The 19,903-nt window shown below is 49.4% G+C and overlaps 1 protein-coding gene across 2 annotated transcripts in view; it reads left to right on the top strand.

The window, feature by feature from the left end:
* The window catches only part of TTLL10 (tubulin tyrosine ligase like 10), a 122,537-nt gene that overhangs the window by 86,411 nt on the left and 16,223 nt on the right, over positions 1–19,903 (top strand). For both annotated transcript variants that reach the window (XM_084821902.1, XM_084821901.1), the window contains exons 7-11: positions 5,351–5,519; positions 8,479–8,597; positions 9,618–9,732; positions 12,428–12,513; positions 14,336–14,507. In XM_084821902.1, coding sequence (XP_084678028.1) covers positions 5,351–5,519; positions 8,479–8,597; positions 9,618–9,732; positions 12,428–12,513; positions 14,336–14,507 — 661 coding nt within the window. The remainder of the gene's footprint in view (positions 1–5,350; positions 5,520–8,478; positions 8,598–9,617; positions 9,733–12,427; positions 12,514–14,335; positions 14,508–19,903) is intronic.

Here is a 19,903-nt window from a genome sequence, read left to right as displayed (position 1 = left end):
GCCGGCTGGGTGCGCAAATGGCGGCGGCCATAGCCGCCGCTGTTTGCATCCCTGCAGTCAGCTGTGATAGGCTACGTAAATGTTTACATAGCCTATCACGGCTGAGTAAAAAAAACAAAAAACAAATGAAGCGTACGCAAATGGTGGCGGTGGCACCCATGGGCGCCTCCATTTGCATTCCTTATTTTGGCACGTCTAGTCTATGTAAACATTTATGTAGACTACGGCGAAAATAAGGGGAACGCAAATAGCGTAGACGCTACACTATTTGCATTCCCCTTATTTTCGCCGTAGTCTACGTAAATGCTTATGTAGACTAGATGTGCCAAAATAAGGAACGCTCATAGGTGCCGCCATTTGCGTACGCGCAGTTTTTTTTGTTTTTTGTTTACTCAGCCGTGATAGGCTACGTAAACATTTATGTAGCCTATCACGATATTTTTAAAAAATCTAGCCGTGATAGGCTACGTAAATCTTTACGTAGCCTATCACGTTTTTTTGTGTTTGTTTGTTTGTTTTACTGGAAATGGCGGCGGCGGCGGCCGGTCAGAAGACCGGCCACTGCAGCCACCGCCGCCGAACTGCTGCCGGAGCCGCTGCTGCCACCAGGAAGATTCACCCAAGGTAAGTCCCGTCCCGGGTGGGGGGCGGGGGGGGCAGACCGTTTCGCCACCGATTTTGGGGGGCCAAATGCGCTGGCATCTGGCCTCCCTGAGATTCGTGGTGAAATTCTCTGACAGCCCTACCTGGAAAAGACCCTGATGCTGGGAAAGACTGAAGGCAAAAGGAGAAGGGGACGGCAGAGGATGAGATGGCTAGATAGCATCACTGATGCAATGAACATGAACTTGAGCACACTCCGGGAGAGAGCGCAGGACAGGAAGGCCTGGCGCGCTATGGTCCATGGGGTCGCGAAGAGTCGGACACGACTGAACGACTGAACAACAACAACAAATACTGTGCAAAGGCCCCAAATGATGGGTGGTTGAGGGAACCCCAGAGGCAGGGCCAGCCCTACCATTTGGCAGAGTGCGGCAGTTGCTTCAGGCAGCAGATGCTGACAGGCGGCAGCCAGGTGTTGGAGAAGAGAGCTCTGTGCCACACAGCCTGACTTGCACCCCCCTAAGCTAGCCTGCTGCCTCCTGGTGGGGCAGAGGATGCTGCCCCGTCACCAGTGTGCTGAAGAAAGCTTCAATTGTCAGTCCAGTCAGCATCCGTACATGGGAGCCATCTTGTTCTTCACTTTAGACAGCAAAATATCTTGGCCTGGCCTTGCCCAGGGGGATGGATTCGGCCCCCTTGCCTGAGGTTCTGCATCACTGCTTTGGGGCAACTTGGCCTTACTCCCATTTCCCTGTGGCTCAGGGTCAGACAAGACCTGACATGGGAGGTGGGCAGTTAAATAGCTCACTTGGCTTAAAAACAGTCCCCGTATTCAGCCGTGATAGGCTACGTAAAGATTTACATAGCTTATCACGTCTGGGTTAAAAAAAAACAAACGCGTACGCAAATGGCGGCGGCTACGGCCACTGCCAATTGCGTTCCCTATTTTTGGTTGTCTTACTCTACATAAATATTTACGTAGACTAAGACAGCAAGAATAGGGAATGCAAATGGTGGCGGCCGTAGCCGCCGCCATTTGCGTATGCTTTTTTTTTTTAACCCAGATGTGATGGGCTATGTAAATCTTTACATAGCCTATCACGAATGGGGGGGAGACTGCAAAAGGTGGTGGTGGCAGCCGGTCGGAAGAGCAGCTGCCGCCGCCGAAGCCACTGCTGGAGCTGCCGCCGTCAGGAACATCCGCCCCAGGTAAGTCTCGACCCGGGGGGGGATCCGCGGGGGGGCTGGGGGTGGCAGGCCGCTCTGCCACGGAGTTCTGGGGGCTGAATGCACTGGCATTTGGCCTCACCGAGATCCGTGGTGGAATTCTCTGACATCCCTAGTTGAAACCGTCGGATAAAGGAGAAGTGTGGCGAAGCTGAAGTGCGTAGATCCGCCCATCCTTAGAATTTAAGCACTGCACCCATCCCCTTTTCACAGCATTTTTAGAACATGGTCCAAAGTTTAAAGAATTAAATCAAACACTTAGGGAGAAAAATCCCCCTGCAAATCAGTGATGGGTGTGCTCCCATATCATTGTGAAACCTAAGTCTTCAGGACTCTACAGGCCCTGACTTCCCTTCTCTGCACAGCCTTGATGTGAACTCCATCTTCTCGGGGTTAAACAAAAGCCAGTTTTGCTCTTGCAAAGGGCCTCAGTGTGAGAGCTGGAGGTCTTAGGAGAGAATCGCTGAGCCCCAAACTAATTAGCTACCAACCTGATGAAACCAGCACTCCCGTCTCCAGGGTCATGCAGCTGCTCCAAACCTTTCCCTACTCAACTAATTGGCAGGACTCCATTTCCTGGCCTCCAGAGAGCCGAATCTCCCTCCCGCAGGCTCAGTGAAATTTGATAGGCTTTGTACTGGCCTGCCGGCAACACCAGGAAAACAGGCTCACCGGTGTCATGATGGCTGGCATCAGGGAGGGGAGGGGAGCTGCTTAGATGAGATAATAATCAGTGCCGTGAATCGTAGGAACCTACGGACCTGACATATGCCAAATCAGAGCTTTGGTCCATGTGGTCCAGTTAGGGCCAGGCCAAGGCCAAGACGTTCTGATGCTTGTGGCAAAGGATGAAATGGTACCTCCCGCACCTCCAGAGATGTCGTGGTAGATGTTGAAGGGCAGGCGCTCAGCCTGCCAGTCCCATAGCCACGCCCCCAAGGAGAGGCCGAAAATGCAGGCACCTATGTCGATTAATATCGACAAACAAGTCCTAGCTGCTTTCATCTCCACCACCTAATGGGTCTTCTTTGCCCTTTCCCGTCCAAACCACCCAAATATTTCCCCTTATAATAAGGGACAATGTATTGTTGCTGGGAAAATTCATCCCCATCCCTACCCCAAAGTTAAGGGGAGGATTGCAGCTAAGCTCAGAGGAAACAGGGAAGTCAACGTGGTGTAGTGGCAAGAGTGTTGGACTGGGAGCCGGGAGATCCGGGTTCTAGTCCCCACTTGGCCATGGAAGCTCACTGGGTGACTTTGGGCCAGTCTCAGACTCTCAGTCCAGCCCGCCTCATGGGGTTGTTGTTGTGAGGATAAAAGGGAGAGGAGGACGATAACGTAAGCTGCCTTGGATTCCTTGCAAGAGGAAAAAAAGGTGGGATATAAATGCAATAAATAAATAAACAGACAGACAGACAGACAAATAAAATGTAAATAATTCTTTCTCCCTACATTTTTTTTTACATATTTTGTATTGTTTTTATCTTGTATGACACCCTGAGAGGATTCTGTCCTTAAAGGCAGCCTAAAAATAGGGGTGGTTGTTGTGAGGATAAAAGGGAGGGGAGGAGGCTAATGTAAGCCACCTTGGGTTCCTTGCAAGAGGAAGAATGGTGGGATATAAATGCAATAATACATACATACATACATACATACATACATGAAGTCTGAAGCGGGTGGCAGGTGAGGTCAGCATCCCTTCGTCACAAAAAAAAGGGTTGGGGCTGTGGCCCTGAGAGACCCCCCCTGCACGACACCCCCGCATCCAGAGAGACCAGCCAGACTGGCAAGTGGATCCGACTGCAACGCTGGCAACAGGTCAGTGTCCTCTGCGGCACCTAAGGGCACTGGGGACGCTTAGAGGCTGCTTCGGTCAAACTGCCTAGCACACACAGTTCTGTCCTCCGGTGCCACAAATCCCCACCCCACAACGCTCACTCCCTGAGGCAGCTGCTTCACTCTGCCTCGTGGTAGGGCCGGCCCTGCTAGGAATCAGTCTTCGATCCCATCACATTATTTGTAGCCAAGGAATAGGATTCTCTGACACAGTGGAGTGTCAGAGAATCCTATTCCTTGGTGGCTCTGATTTTGGTGGGGCTGTGAATCCATTCTGGGTTTCAGTTAGAACCAGCCAGAACTCTAAAGGAGCTATGCAAGGCATGGATCCTATTTTTCAGATAGGGTTCAGCACCTTGGATAGCTCCGTTAGAGTTCTGGCAGGTTGTGGCTGAAACTCAGAATGGATTTATAGCCCCACCAAATTCAGAGCCACCAGCCTCCACTGGCATAGGTTTCTCTACTCTGACTGCCAAGGAATTCATAGGGAGAAACGTCCAGCTACGCAGAGGCCAAGCGGGACAGAACATTAAAGCCGTGTTTGCACTGAATGTGCAGGGGTTTCCCTTCCCCACTCTCCCTGCAAATAACATCCGCTGATCATTAGAAAAACAGGAGTGGAGGGCGGGGTTAACCCTTTCCTCCCCAAATAAACATGCATAGATTATGTGATGCGCACTGCACATCAAATCTCAATACATCACCACCAATTGCGCATTCAGTTTGTTTGTTTATATATTTGTTTGTTTATTAATTATTTAAAATATTTATTGGCTGCCTTTCAGGGCAGCTTACGGATTTTAAAAAGCATTTGTAAAGAAACAAGCGGATTTTAAAATGTGAAATGTTTCGGCGTAGAACGCCGGCTTCATTCATGAATGAGAGTGTGTTACAAACAATGCTACTTATAAAGTGAGCCCGAACCGATCAGGAACAGACCAGAGATAAGCCTTTCCTCCCCTTCTGAAGTCTTGACAAAAATGCCTCCTCTGAAGCTGGGCTTTGAATGGTGGGCGGGGATTCTCCCATTATACTGCAGGGCCCTACAGCATTTTGCGGTAGGATCCAGTACAAACTTTCAGCATGGCTTCCTCCTCTCCTCTCCCGGCAGAGCACTGAGGATACAGTTGTTTAGGATGGTCTTTCCAACATTATCTGCTTGTTAAAAAATCACATTGTATATAATCTGTCAGGAGTTATCCATATCCTAATACCTGAGGAAGATTTCCTGTTTGAAGCGGAATTCCACCAGGGGCCCGTTGTTGTAGGTTAAAAATGGCATTTAAAACAGTATCAGCCTGATAATTGTTTAAACATTTGTAGTCTTTCGGATATAACTGGAGATGGTTTCGTGCAACTCCTTTGTAAAACATATAGCGAAATAGTTTGCAAGATCTGTTCTGATATTGAAAATTATCAGAACAAGATCTGTTCTGATATTGATACTAATTAGTGAATGAAAATTAATTCATTAATTAATTAATACCCACCATAATTTGCACAAAAATACTCAATTATTAATCCAGTGTATTGTGGTTGGTTCCTTGCACCTACAGTGTTTGGTTTGAATCAATCATTCCTCTCCCACCCACCTACTTTGGTAACCATCATCGACATCATCGCCACCAGATCGGGGTGGGGGGCGTTATGGCTCCCAAATATTTCACCTCTGTTTTCGTTCCAGGTGTTCCCAACTTACCTGAAGGGGAGCCGACAAATGAAACCAGATCCAAAGGGCCCAAAGGTGTCCCCAAGGCATCACCCCAAATGAATCATCTAGAAGAAAAGAAGCCAGAAGAAGCCCCTGGACTGGGGCCTTTCTTTTACATCGGAGGAGCAAATGGAGTCGACATGTAAGGATGCCCAGAACTGGAATCGCCCTTCAACCACCGCTCCTGTTATCCCGTTTCCCCCAGTCCAGGGCTTGGGTTGGCTCACTGAGCTTAGCCAAGCTAATGTCCTGGCTCTGCCTCCCAGCCTCATCTCGGCTCCTTGCTGCAGCTGATAGTATCCCATTTTCCATACTGCCACATCCCCCAGAGATGTGGGGTCACATAGAGCAAAAGTGGGGAACCACTTGCAGCCCGAGGGCCAAATTCCATTTCAGATAAGCTCTCGGGGGCTGCATTCCAAGGGTGGGCATGGCCAAAGGCAAAGGGGGCGGGGCAAAATACAAAAAAAAGACAGTATATTGTAGCTTAAATCTCTTACTGCCAGTAACTAGGGATGGCGGAGAAATCCGCCATGGACTCCAATGACGCTGGATTCTTTAGAATCCAGCCCCCTGGAGTCCGTGGCGGAACAGACTACCCCCCGCCACCCTGCGGAATCCCCCCGGGACAGACCCTGCCTGGTCGTCAGCAGGTCCGGTCCGTCCAGCTGCCCTCCGCCGTCTGCCGCTGCTTCTCTTTGGACGCAAATGGCATCCAGCGTAGCGGACACCATTTGTGTCACTGCCTTTGCCGTGATAGGCTACGTAAATCTTTATGTAGCCTATCATGGCAAAAGGCAGGGACGCAAACAGCGTCCGCTACGCCATTTGTGCCCCTGCTCTTTGCTGTAATAGGCTACGTAAAGATTTACATAAATCTTACGTAAACCTACGTAGAGATTTACGCAGCCTATCATGGCAAAAGGCAGGGGACGCAAATGGCATCCGCTACACTGGACGCCATTTGCATCCAAAGACCGGCTGCAGCCAGAAGTCAGGCAGTGGCTGGCAGCTCCACGGACTCCCTGTGGAGCGGAGCTGGCTGGGGAAGATTCCAGGAGGAAGGACGGATGCCCCCACCCAGAACAAGGTAAGGGATTCATACATCCCTACCAGTAACTAAGCCTTAGGAAAGGAATTTCAGCTGTCACATTCCTTCGTCCTGGTGTTGGCCCGGCCTAGGGATGTCGGAGAATTTCTCCACGAATCTCTGGGAGGTTGAATGCCAACGCATTCGGCCCCCTGAAATTGGTGGAGAAACGGTCCGCCCCCCCCGCTCCCCCCCGGAATGGGACTTACCTTTCCCGAATGTCCCTGGCACTGGCGGCTCCTGGCGGCGGTTCGGCGGCGATGTGGAGGCTATTTGCGTTGCCCTTATTTTCACTGCTATTTGCGTTGCCCTTATTTTCACTGTAGTCTACGTAAATATTTACGTAGACTACCCGGGCCAAAATAAGGAACGCAAATGGCGGCGCCCATGGGCGCCGCCATTTGCGTACGCACTTTTTTTTTTTCCCCTCAAAGTCAGCCATGATAGGCTACGTAAAGATTTACGTAGCCTGTCATGGCTGACCGCAGGCCAGGGACGCAAACGGTGGTGGCTATGGCCACCGCCATTTGCGTCCTGGCAGGAGAAGAACCTTTGTGGCCGGAGAGGCGGGGCGCTCCCCCCCAGCCAGAATTTCAGTGGGAAGGGATGGGGTGCCTCCCCCCCGCCCAGAATTTCGTGGGGAGGGACGGAGCACCTCCCCCCCACCGCGAAGCAAGCTTCGGGATCAGGTAAGTGACTTTTGTCCATCCCTATTTCCCAGGCACACCAGAGATAAAGACTCATCTCATTAGCAAGGAACGCACCAAGAAGGCTGTTATCGGCCTTTTGACTCATTTGCACATGCTCAGAGGCCTACTAGCAAGGGAATTGCACCAATAATGAACTTAAGCAAGCATTATGGATCTCTAGGCCCCTCTAACACTATAAATGACTTGGCTACAGTCCTGGGACCAATACAGTCCTCTCCCTTTGCAATCAACACACTCCAGGAAACAAAGCTTCAGGCCAACATGACTTTTTTGGTAAACAACTAGCTTCTTTTCAAATGCAGATTCTAGGAAACTCTCAGACTGCATAGAACCTGCTAATCCACACATCTATGAATATCAATGGAGGAGACGAAGGGGAAATGAGAGAAGTTGCCAGCAGTCTGGGCAAGAACTTCATGGCCAGACTTGCTTGGCAGGGATGCCCCTCCCTTAGGGTGGCTCCCTCCTACATCGGCTTCCACGAGTGGCCAACCGGGTAGAGCATCTGAGCCCTGCCCCTAACTTTTCCCACTTTGCTCTGTGATGGACCCTAGCGTCCCTCAAGTCATGCCCCTCCTCCTCCTCCTCCAAAAATTGAGTTCTTACGGTGGAGGAATGGGGGAGCTGTTCAGGCTGGGCCATCTGTGTGCCAAGGTCTTGGGAAGAAAGTCTCACTGTATCTGGGCTCACTAGGGAGGGTGCCTCCCTCTGTTCTAGCTTTCCCATTCTGATTCTGAATCTGAACTGCCAGACATCATGCTCAGATTCCCTCCTGACATCAACCTTTTATAAGGGGTGGGGGTGGGGAAACTGCACAAAAGCCAAGAAAGCACCCAACGATCATTGGTTGTGGGAAAAGTTGGTTGTGGGAACTGCAGATGGTCAAATTAGGATTCAAGGCAGGCCAGATTTGGCCAGGGGTCCTGGGGTTCAAGACCCATAGGGTATCCATTAACTGACCATTAGCTCCAAATGGCCACCCAGGACAGCATGTGAGAGCAAGGGCTCCTTTTGTCCAGCAGTCAATAGAAGGAAACTGTCTCTCAGTGGTCTCCTTCATGAGCATCGCTCCTTTCCTGGTTTCTTCAGCACCAAGGGAAGGCCTCATCCCTCATTAGTTAGAGGTTTTGGAACCTGACCCCATCAATGTGTTTGTGGAGTTGGCCAGGAAGAGATTTTTCAGGAATTCAAGACCTTGTGGCTAATTAGGCCTTTTGTCAAATGCATGGAGGACCTCTGCAGTTATTTCTCCAACCGCCCCCCCCAATAAATATCCGAAACACTTTCTTCCTCCTGTGCAGACTCAACGTCTACTGCAAGAGCAAAGGTTGGCAGCGTATCTATGACAACCGGAGGGAGGATTACATCCTGAAATGGTGCGAGACCAAGTTTCGGGACACCTATTACAACTTCCGAGAAGGTAATGTTCAACAGTCGGGCTGAAAGCAGGCCTAGCAATATTCTCCAGAGCTCCTCCTCAGATCTAGAGGGGTGTGTGTGTGTGTATGTGTGTGTGTGGTGTGTGGTGTATCTGCAGGGGATATCTGTGTGAAGTTTGATCACACTCCTTTCTTTGTTTCACAGAAGTTTGACCAAACAGAATTCAAACAGGAGGTGAAATGTAACGCAAACTTACCTAATTTTGTACTTTTGAACCAAAATGTACATATGTATTTCATTTCTATACTGCCCAATAGCCAAAGCTCTCTGGGCGGTTCACAAAATGCGAACTAAAACTCAGCAATCTTTCAAAATCAAAATGCGAACCAAAATGTGAATCAAAATCAAAATGTGAACTAAAAGTCAGTGCTCCTTTGAGGATTCACACTTCTCCATATTTTCGGTTGAGTTCTCCAATCAAAATATTGTATACAAAAATCAGGGGAAATGGTGTGTAAGAATGCATCTACTTGTGAAAATAACTTCTTTTTTTAAAGGCAGTATATTAGAAAAAGAACTTGTAAAAAATGTGTCTCTTAGGCCAAATTGTGTACAAAAATACAAGATTAGGGGGGAAGTGTGTGCAAGTTTTCATGTGCTCTTTTCTTTAAAAACATGCTGAAAGTTTGGGATGAACCGAACCTCAGATTGGAAAAATGAGAAACTGAGAAAACCAAAAATTGACAGATTCATCCACTCCTAGTGTTAAACCTTCTGCATTTCACCCATATTTCATCATCCCCCAAAATTGCTCGAGTGTCGCATAACCCCATTTCGGTGTCTGTGAAATAGGGCTGCAAAGTGGGCGGAGCATTTCGGCTCAACTTCTGGTTCCATAAATTGTGTGCTGTGCATGTGGTCCATCTATTACCCATCATGCCACACTGGTCCATGAGGTCCATCCATCCATGTGGTCCATCCATCCATGTGGTCCACACTGGTCCATGTGGTCCAGCTATCCATCCATTATGCCACACTGGCTCTTGCTATTCCCTCACAGGAGAACAGCTTCTTTACCAGATTCCAAACAACAAGATCCTCACCACGAAGATTGGCCTTTTGATGAACCTCAGGGAGTATGAACGGGTGATGAGGAAGATCAACAGGACCACCAAGTGAGACCCACCCCCACTTGTGCACTCTTATCCCCTCCCCACACACACATATTTATGTATTTCATCAATGTAGTGACTTCCTGGTAGATATATCCAGGCGTTGGGGAGGTCAGGGTTGTGTGCATTTTGGAGACGTATGGGAAAGCCACAGAGTGTACTCTTATTGGCTTCAGAATTCAGCTTACTAAGAACCTGAATCAGAATTCAACTTCCATTGAAAAATGTTTCTAGTCCTCATGACTATGAAAATATATTTGAAATATATGCAACCCCAGAAGCCTGCGAGTTTGCTGAATAAGATTTTCAGTGGTCAGGGATTTGTGTGTGTGTGTGTGGGGGGGGAGGGGTGTCTTCAAAAGCCTGAATAGTTCTTTGCGCCTCTCCATTATGATTGCCAGAAGCAGAATACATTATAGACACCCCCTGCAAACTTTGCTGCACTGTTAACAGGCTATGGACTAAGAAGTCCCATCAGTGATGATTTTGGAGGGGGCCTCTCAACTTGGATGAAGAGTTACCTGAATTAAGGGCGGGTTGCTGTGATGACTGGGCATCAGGCAGCCACACAGAATGTGGCAGCCACACCTTGACATGTGTTGGAGCATAGCCCCATCGTACTTGCCCTTGAAGAATGAGGGTAGTGTGCTAAAGGAAGCTTATCCTCCTTCTGAAGTGGCTTTGACATCAACCCAAGGCCCAAGCTGATAGGCTGTTTGGTACTCTAACATCATCGTGTTCACAATGGGATCCCTGATAGGGTGGGATGATGTTGTGGGGAAGAAATGGCCCAGTGTGTGCGTGTAGAGCTGATGGAGCAGCGATAACGGACAGTAAACAGTGAGCAAAGAAAAGTTAAATTATGAGGAATGTTTTGGAGGGCCACAAACAGCCTCCTTCTGTGTTGAAAATATTTGCTTGAGAGCATTCAGTGAGGCTGTAATAAATTATGAAAAACAGCCAAACTTAATATTGCAGCATTATGCAAAATAAGAGAAAATATGCAAACTGGCTCAATTTGCAGAATTTATGCAGGCTGCACAATCCTCTCTGCTTGACAGTAGCCAAGTTCTTCATGATGGATGCTGTTTGCATTTGAGGCTGAAAGGAGGTGCCAGGACACTGTTCTGTAAAAACATTGACTTTGGCAAATTAATACAATCTCCTTCTTACCTTAACATTCAGCAATAGTACATTAGGGGCTTTTCTACACATGGCTCATCATTCCTCACTCACAGTTGTTTACAGGTGCTTTAGACGATGTCATGAGACCTTCCAATTTCGCTTCTGTTTTTAAAGAGTGCTTTCACGGGGGGGGGGGAGTTGAGCAGGGAAAATGCAGTGGATTGTTTGTTTATTGTCATCCCAGAACAAAGCACAAGTCCCTCCTAGTGTTATTACATTATTCTGCTACACCACAACGCCACCTAAAGGTTAGGTAGTGGAAAGTATGGAAAGGCAGGAAAAGAAAAGCTCTTTGTGTAGAGATCCGATCTCAATTCTGCTACAAAAGCAGAAGCAGATACAGTGGGGTAACAGCCACATCTGGAAAGGCTCTATATGTCATTTTTAAAAGAACAACAAACAAAACAAACATTGAACAGCAAAATAATCAACCATGCTGACATTCAAAAGCTTGAATCCAGATGTTGAGAAGTTGCTGAAGTTCGTGGGCTATCAGGGATCATGAAATCATCAAAATGGGGTCCCTGATTGGCTGGTAGCATATTGTGAGGAATCATATCACTCAAGTATGCACAGTGGGGCATATGAACGGCCTCCACTGAACCTAAATTGTGTTGGAGGGGAAGTAAGTCACTGTGAAAGATCTATCCATGATGTTTGATCCCCGATGGCCTCTTCACTAGGGATGTACGAAAGTCACTTACCTTATGACGAAATTGATTCGCAGTGGGGGGGAGGCGCTCCATCCCTCCCCCTGAAATTCTGGCCAGGGGGGAGGCGCCCTGTCCCTCCTGCTGCGAATCCTGGCCGGCTGGGAACGCAAATGGCGGCGGCCATAGCCACCGCCGTTTGCGTCCCTGCAGTCAGCCGTGATAGGCTACATAACTGTTTACGTAGCCTATCACGGTTGAGTAAAAAACCCCCGCATGTATGCAAATGGCGGCGCCCATGGGCGCCGCCATTTGTGTTCCTTATTTTGGCACGTCTAGTCTACGTAAACATTTACGTAGACAACGGCGACAATAAGGGGAGCGCAAATAGCGTAGACACTACGCGCAGGTTTTTTTTACTCAGCCGTGATAGGCTACGTAAACATTTACGTAGCCCATCACGGTATTTTTTAAAAATCTAGCTGTGATAGGCTACGTAAATCTTTACGCAGCCTATCACGTTTTTTGTGTTTTTTTACTGGAAATGGCGGTGGCGGCAGCCGGTCGGAAGACCGGCCACCGCCGCCGCTGCTGCTGCACCGCTGCTGCACCGCCGCCGGAGCCGCCGCCGCCAGGGAGATTCGTCCAAGGTAAGTCCCATTCCGGGGGGGGTGGCGGGGGGGTGGCAGTCCGTTTCGCCACCGATTTCGGGGGGCCAAATGCGCTGGCATTCGGCCTCCCCGAGATTCGTGGCGAAATTCTCTGACATCCCTACTCTTCACACATACAAGACACTGCTTGTTGCCTATCCTTGCATGAGGACCATGCACGTTCGAACTCACCATTATCATGGATCTTTGCAGAATGCTGAGAATGGAAGAATTTTTCCCTGAGACTTTTCGCCTGGATACCAAAGACGAGAGAGAAATCTTCTTTGAAATATATAGAGGTGAAGAAGTTTTGAACATTGATCTTTTCTCCCAGTCCTGAACTAAGAAAAGATTCATATATGATATATCTACAAATAGGGCCAGCAGCAACATGTTGCAGCATGAAGTGCTCTTTTTCAGGGTTCCAGCCAGCTATGCCCTTCTCCAGGATACTCCATTCGATACATTCCCACCCCCTGATGCCTCCAGTTTTCCATCCTTTTATCCCACCCAATATTCAGTTTTTGTACTTCTGCAAGCCTACTGTTATCTCCCTTGTGTGTGTGTGTGTGTGTGCGCGTGTGCCATTTTAGCTATATAAAGATTGTCACTCAGAGAATGAGTTTGCTATTATTAGGTATGTAGGGTCCCACTTTCCCTCCAGTGGTTTTAATGTGGATTAGATGGATGCCCAGATGGTCATCCACACAGCCACTGACCAGCTTCAGTCCTGCTTAGCTTCACCAAGGTGGCTCCCTCGCAGGCCTTCACACCATGCCCTGGAACCAGGAGAAAACTCTTGCTGTAGATCCCAGATAAAGCAAAACATTCCCAGTGGGAATGGCTTCTGCTTTAGAGTTGCCACATACTGTGTGTGTGTGTGTGTGTGTGTGTGTATGCATGCATGAGAGAGAGAGAGAGAGAGAGAGAGCTCTTCTAATATGGTGTTAGAAGAGGCATTCCCTCCAGTGCATGAGAGAGAAGTGGAGATACCTCTTCTAAGATGGTGCTGTAAGAGGCATTCCTTCCTGTGTGAAAGGAGGAAGGGTGCCTCTTCTAGGATAGTGTTTGAAGAGGAATTCCCTCACACGTGTGTGTGTGTGTGTGTGTGTGTGTGTGTGAGAGAGAGAGAGAGAGCTCTTCTAGGATGGTGCTAGAAGAGGCATTCCCTCCTGTGCAAGAGAGAGGAGGGAAGATTAACAGATGGGCAGCAAAAGTGGATTCTGAGAGCCTTTATAGTTGCAAAAAGACTCAAGGCACAATTTGTGGCTGGCTGGGAATGCTGGGAGTTATAGGGACTTTTTTCTGTCTAAATGTGCATAGGATTGTGCCTTTATATCCCAAGCTTAGAATAAACACCCACCACCTATAACTCAATGGATGGAAGAGCTAACTGCTCTTGCTATGTTTGAGTGTATCTTCTACAGCCATCAGAGTTGTATGGATGCTCATTTTGATGTGCGGACTGCTTAACATAAATATTTGAAATGGAAATGTTAACCCTTTTTTCCCCCCTCCTTGTGTTTTCTTTTTTCTTTTCCTTTTTTCCCTTTTCTTTTCCCTATATGAAGGGAGATGTTAATGATTATTATATACTGATATGTTTCATTATATTAATTTTTCCCCCTTTGGGGGCAGCAGCTTTTTCTGTTTGTTGTTGTTACCTTTGTGTTGCAAATTATAAGATTTTTTTAAAAAATGAATGCTGGGAGTTGCGGGCCACAGCATCTTTCCTAACCCGTCAGCCCACAGATGTGTGCGGATTTTAACTCTCATCAGCCCCAGGTGGCATATGGTCTGGGAGTGATGGGAGTTGTAGTCCAACACATCTGGAGGGAGCATGATTGGAGAAGGCTAGATTTGGAAATAGGACTGCAAGTTCCATCATCCCTAGCCAACATGCAGTCTGGGGATGATGGGGGTTGTGGTTCAGCGCTTCTGGAGGGAGCCCTATTGCTGAAGAATGGAGTTGGTAATAACTGGGCCAGATGGATCTATGGCCTGCCTTGGTGCAAAGCCGGCTGCCATGTGGAGTGACATTTTGTTTGGCAGAAAGGCAGCATATCAACAAAAGAAATAAATAGGCAAATACAACCTGTTTCTCCATGTCTCTCTCCGCAGAACCTCATATCTGGATCTGTAAGCCCACCAGCTCAAACCAAGGCCGGGGAATCTTCCTCCTGAAAAACCAAATGGAGGTCAAAGAGCTGGAAGCCAAACTCCACAGCATGGAGGAAGACCCTCAGTACAAGAAACTGCCCTACAAAATCCCCCAGGCGAGAATAGTGCAGAGGTAGGCAATTTGGCAAGAGGGGGCTTCTGCTGCAACTGCCCTCGCTCCCCAGCTGCTGGCTGGTGTGGGCACTGGGCAGCCCCTTTCAGCCCGAGGGCCAAGTGGCATTTTGGAGAAGCTCTCAGGGGCCACATTCCAGCGGTGGGTGGGGCAAAAGAATGCTGACATATGTGAAGCTGAGAGCCAGCGTGGTGTAGTGGTGAGAGTGTTGGAGATCCTGGCTCTAGTCCCCACTCAGCCATGAAGCTCACGGGGCGACTTTGAGCCAGCCACGGACTCTCAGCCTAACCTACCTCACAGGGCTGTTGTGAAGAGACAATGGAGAGGAGGAGGGGGCATGCGAGCTGTCTTGGGCTCCTTGCAAGAGGAAAAATAGGCGGCGATATACATGTCATAATTCACGCAACATGTTCATAAGCTCTTTTGCTGCTGGTCACTAAGCCTTAGGAGAGGCAATTCGACTTTTTAGATGGGGGGGGGGGAAATCTGCACAAAAACTGGGAATGGTCAGAAGTCAGGGAAAAGGGGGTGGCGGCAGGAGAAGGGGGAATAGCGATGTGGGAAACTCCAGAGGTTGCTGGACTGGAACTCCAGGTGGGCTGGATTTAGCCTCCAGGCCTGATCTTGGGGGAATGCCAACCATTGTATTTGAGCCGAAACACTCCGCATTCAGGGGCAAGAGGGGAAATACTTAGGGATGTTCTCCTCCTCACGTCAGCTTCCTTGCAGAAAGTGAGCTCCTGGAACGTACCACTTTGGGATGTGTTCAGGGCTGCAGCTAGACAGCCATGTCCTTTTGCAGGAGACTCCATTCCATTTCCTCCTCATAACAGTCGATCAGCATCCTGCGATGACTGAACAGGCTCAGTCCTCACTGGGCTCTTTGGGGGCTTGTTTCTTTGTTTTTTACCTCCCTAAAAATTCTACCCCCCTTCTGCCTCCCTCTTGGGTGATGGCGGTGCTGTTTGGGCTGGATTAGGGATGTCAGAGAATTTCGCCACGAATCTTGGGGAGGCCGAATGCCAGCGCATTCAGCCCCCCGAAATCGGTGGCGAAACAGTCTGCCCCCCCGCCCCCCCTGGACGGGACTTACCTTCGGCGAATCTTCCTGGCAGCGGCGGCTCCGGCGGCAGTGCGGCAGTGGCGGCTGCGGCGGCCGGTCTTCCGACCGGCTGCCGCCGCCGCCATTTCCAGTTAAAAAAAAAAAAAAAGTGATATGCTACGTAAAGATTAACGTAGCCTATCACGGCTAGATTTTAAAAAAACACCATGATAGGCTACGTAAATGTTTACATAGCCTATCACGGCTGATTTAAAAGAAAAAACAACAACCGCGCGTACGCAAATGGCGGCGGCCATGGCCGCCGCCATTTGCGTATGCGCGTTTTTGTTTTTGTTTTTTGAAGTCAGCCGTGATAGGCTACGTAAACATTTACGTAGCCTATCACGGTTTTTTTTTTAAACTGGAAATGGCGGTGGCGGCAGCCGGTCAGAAGACCGGCCGCAGCTGCTGCCGCCGCCGCAGCTGCCACCGCCAGGAAGATCCGCCCAAGGTAAGTCTCATCCTGGGGGGGGGCAGGGGGCGGGCCGTTCCGCCACCGATTTCAGGGGGCCAAATGCGCTGGCATTCGGCCTCCCCGAGATCCGTGGCGGAATTTTCGTACATCCCTAGTAAGAGCTGGCACTCCGCTTTGGTTCCAATTGCCGGATCCAGGCCCCTTGGGCAAGGCACACTCATTGGGCCCCTTCTGCCAGTGAGTCTCCCTTCTCACTGCCATTGTCGCCAGCCGCTCTTGCTCTTTCTCCTCCTCTTCCTCCTCCTCGTTGCTGCCACTTGCTTGCTTCACCTGCAGAGTGAAGAAGATGGTTGCAATGGTGAAGAGGAGGAGCTGCTCTCAGTGGGCCCCTGCTGGGCCCTGGGGAGATGCCCCACCATGCCTACCCTTGAGGCCAGCCCTGATTGCTACCCCTTGCTCGCTTGACAGGCAGGACCAGGGAGCAGGCCAGCCGCAGCATCTCCTGCTCCTCCTCCTCACCACCACCCTTGCCTGGGCCGGAGTGAGAGGCAGGGGAACAAGCAGGTTGCCATGGGGAAAAGGAGCAGCAACTCTGGGGGGCTCTTGTCAGTGGGCCCCTGCTGGGGTGTGGGCCCTCGACAGGTGCTCAGCCATGCCAACCCTTGACGCTGGCCCTGCTCAGTTCAAATCATGTTATTCTGGCTGGCATGGAGCTTGAGAATTCCCGGTCGAAGGGTTTCCTGCCGTTGGTGATCTGAGACGTTGCTTTGCATACCTGGTCATTGCAGGCGGGGTGGCGGTGGTGTTTTTAATGTGATGTCATTGGCAGGCGGTTCGTTAGCATTTCAGCAGGTGCGGAGAGAGAAAGAGAGAGAGGGAGAAAGAGAGGGAGAAAGAGGGGGAGAGAGAGATTAGGGATTATTTCTGTCTGGAAATCTTAGGAGCACTTCAAAGGGACAGAGGCACGCGAAGGACTCGGCATTGTGTGAGCTGATTAAGCCCCCAACACGGCGCCGACGATGCAGATCAGCAGAACAGCTGTATCCTCTCCGTCCATGTCTAACCATCCTCTTAGAAAGGAGGAAGCCCAGAGAGAAAATGCCACTGATCTTTGGGATCTGAGGCGAACATGTTCCCGTCTTAATCTTTTTATTACTATTTATAGACTTCTTCTTTGTAATGCTGACATTTTTAAAACATCAGATCAAACCCTGCAGTGCCTAAGGCTGGATTAATCAAACCAAACCGACAAAGAAATCAGTGGATACACCTTTTTTCCACAGTGGTATCCATTGCACAGCTGGGTTTAATGACGACGCTTATTTATCACCACAAATGATGCTATTTAAATATTTTAAACAAAACAAAACAGCACTATCCACGGTGTATGGGATCAGCCTCTGGTGGTCTCCCTCTTGCTTCCCCTTCAAATCAATGCTCCAAAACCCATTTATTCTATAGGGCTTAAGTCTTTTTGAGTTCTGAGCTATAGGCAGCCACAGAGCAGGGCTCAGCAGTGCAGGGGTGGACAACTTGTGGTCTTCCCAGAGGTTGTTGAACTCCACCTCCCATCATCCCCAGTAGCAAGGCTCAGGGATAAATGGGAGCACTCATCCAGGGACATCTAGAGCAGGGTCCCCAGTCCTTTTGGACCCATGGGCACATTTGGAGACTTAAGAAACTGCTGTAGGCAATACTACAAAATGCCTCTCATGGGGGATGTGGCCAGTCACAAGATGGCTGCCATGGGGGCCTGGCTAGTCAAGGGGCGGGGGAGAGAAATAGTGAGACTAGAGGCTGGGAAGGAGGTGGAAATAGCAAGGCCAAGGGGTAGGGTGGGGGAGAAAGTGCAAGGCTAGAAGGGAAGGAGAAACAGTGAGATAAAGAGGTGGAGGAGAAATAGACTAGGGCCTGGGAGTGAGAGAAACAGCAAGAAAGAGGGGTGAGTGGGAGAGAGAGAGAGAGAGCAAGGCTAGGAAGGGAGAGAAAGAAGGCTAGGAGTGGGAAAAGGAGAGAAATAGCAATGAAAGGGGCTGGGGAGAGAGAAATAACTAAGCTGGAGGCTGGGTGTGGAGAAAAACAGCAAGATGAAGGGGAGAGTGGGAGAGAAAGAGCAAGGCTAGGGGCTCGGAAGGGAGAGAGAGAAGAAGGCTAGGGATGGGGCAGAGAGAGAAAAAGGGCTTGGGTAGGAAAGGGCTTGGGTAGAGAGAAATAACAAGGATAGAGGTTGGGAGAGATAGAGAGAGCCAAGGGAAAAAATCTATCTGGATGGAAGAAGATGGGGTGGGGCCAGGAAGCAGCTCTCTCCTTCTCGTCCTGCCTGTCAACCAGCTGATCAGCAGCAGGTTCAGGAACAGGAAGGAGAACCTGGCGCCCTCACGTTTTTCACAGTTTATTAAAAATAATCTTGTGAAGGGGCAGGGAGCGGGGAGCTTTGTGGGTGCCACTGGAGGTCCCCTGTGGGGGGGCAGGCACCCTCAAGTGCCATGCGGGGACCCCTGATCTAGAGGGCCATGGCCACCACTTGTCCACTCCTGCAGTAGAGGTTGCTCTTGCCCAGGCAAAGTTCCAGACTGACCCTGAAATCTTTGTCGCCCTTCCGGGTCATGAAAAGCCAATGGTTGGCCGGGCCTGGCCGGGGTGGGCAGTATCAATCCACAGCCTAGGAAAACACCCACGGAACACTTGAGTCTGTAACTCCCCATACAGGTAATGGCACAATGGTCTCTGGGTTCCCGGTTCGAACCCCTGCAGCTCCTGATCACCCCCAACTGGAACAAAATCTATGTAAGATGCACTTCTCCCTCATTTTCCCCTCCCCTCTCCTCTCCTTGCTGTGTTTCTGCCTTCTGTTGAAATGTAAACTGTAAGCTCCTTGGGGCAGAAGCCTGCAATGTCTTCATTTATTTGCAGCATTTTTGCTCCGCTCTTCAGCCAAAAAAAGGCTCCCAGAGCGGTTTACAGTGATCAATAACGACAGTCCCTGCCCTCGGTTTTACAGTTCCAAAAGAGACCACTCAAAAGGAAAATGTATTGGGAGGGGGGAGGGAGGGGAAAAAAAGCAGAACTCAGGCAGCCGTCCTTCATTTCAAAGTTCTGATGGGTGTTCTTTCTGGCAGGGAAGGGCAAAATAACCTCTGTTGCTGTTCCTTCTCTGGCGGATGGATGGGGCTAGGTTGGTTTCTGTGGGAGAAAAAGCCTGTATGAGGCCTGAACCAAAGTATCAGGCCTGAACCAAAGTCTCCAAGAGGGAAAAATACAGAGAATATTGTAAGGGAGTAGCTGAGAAAAACAAGACACAAAGAATAGGGTAAGAGGGTAGAAGAAACATTCCTGCACACAGAGAAAGCAGGCTCCAACTCCTATCTCATGGGCAATGAGTAGGCAAAAACCCATTCCCTGCTGAGATAAGGTGCTGCCTGGCAGGAGGAATCTGTAGATCACTGTGCCCCAGCTGTGTTAAGGGGTATATTCATGGATAGGATGCACTGATGCATACGTGAGCACCCCCAACCCCAATGTGATTGGATATAGATAACATATGTAAGCTTTCAATGGGCTAAAGTCTTTCTCTTCATATTTTTACTATGTACTTTGTTTTCCTTTAAGAACCCATGTAACCTATTCCCAAACTGTAGTTCTTTTGTGAGCTACCCTTGTATACATGTCCTGGTAATAAAGTGTGATTTCAGATACATTGACCACCAGCCTCATCCTTTGGGCAGGGGTGGTTCTCATTCCCTTTGGGTTTCCCACAGTTTCCCCCACATTTCCCCCTCACTGTGAAGTTATTCCTGGAAGGCAGGGGTGCGGAGTGGTCCTCAGATCTCTGGCCGATGGATAATTTCGCTTGTGGAACGATATATAAACAAGGAGAAG

This window comes from Heloderma suspectum, chromosome 15 (assembly GCF_057233095.1).
Source record: "Heloderma suspectum isolate Gila_16-S chromosome 15, 16-S_ref, whole genome shotgun sequence".
NCBI lineage: Eukaryota > Metazoa > Chordata > Lepidosauria > Squamata > Helodermatidae > Heloderma > Heloderma suspectum.
The sequence above is the reverse complement of the archived record's forward strand: the minus strand, read 5'-3'. Positions and strand labels throughout refer to the sequence as shown.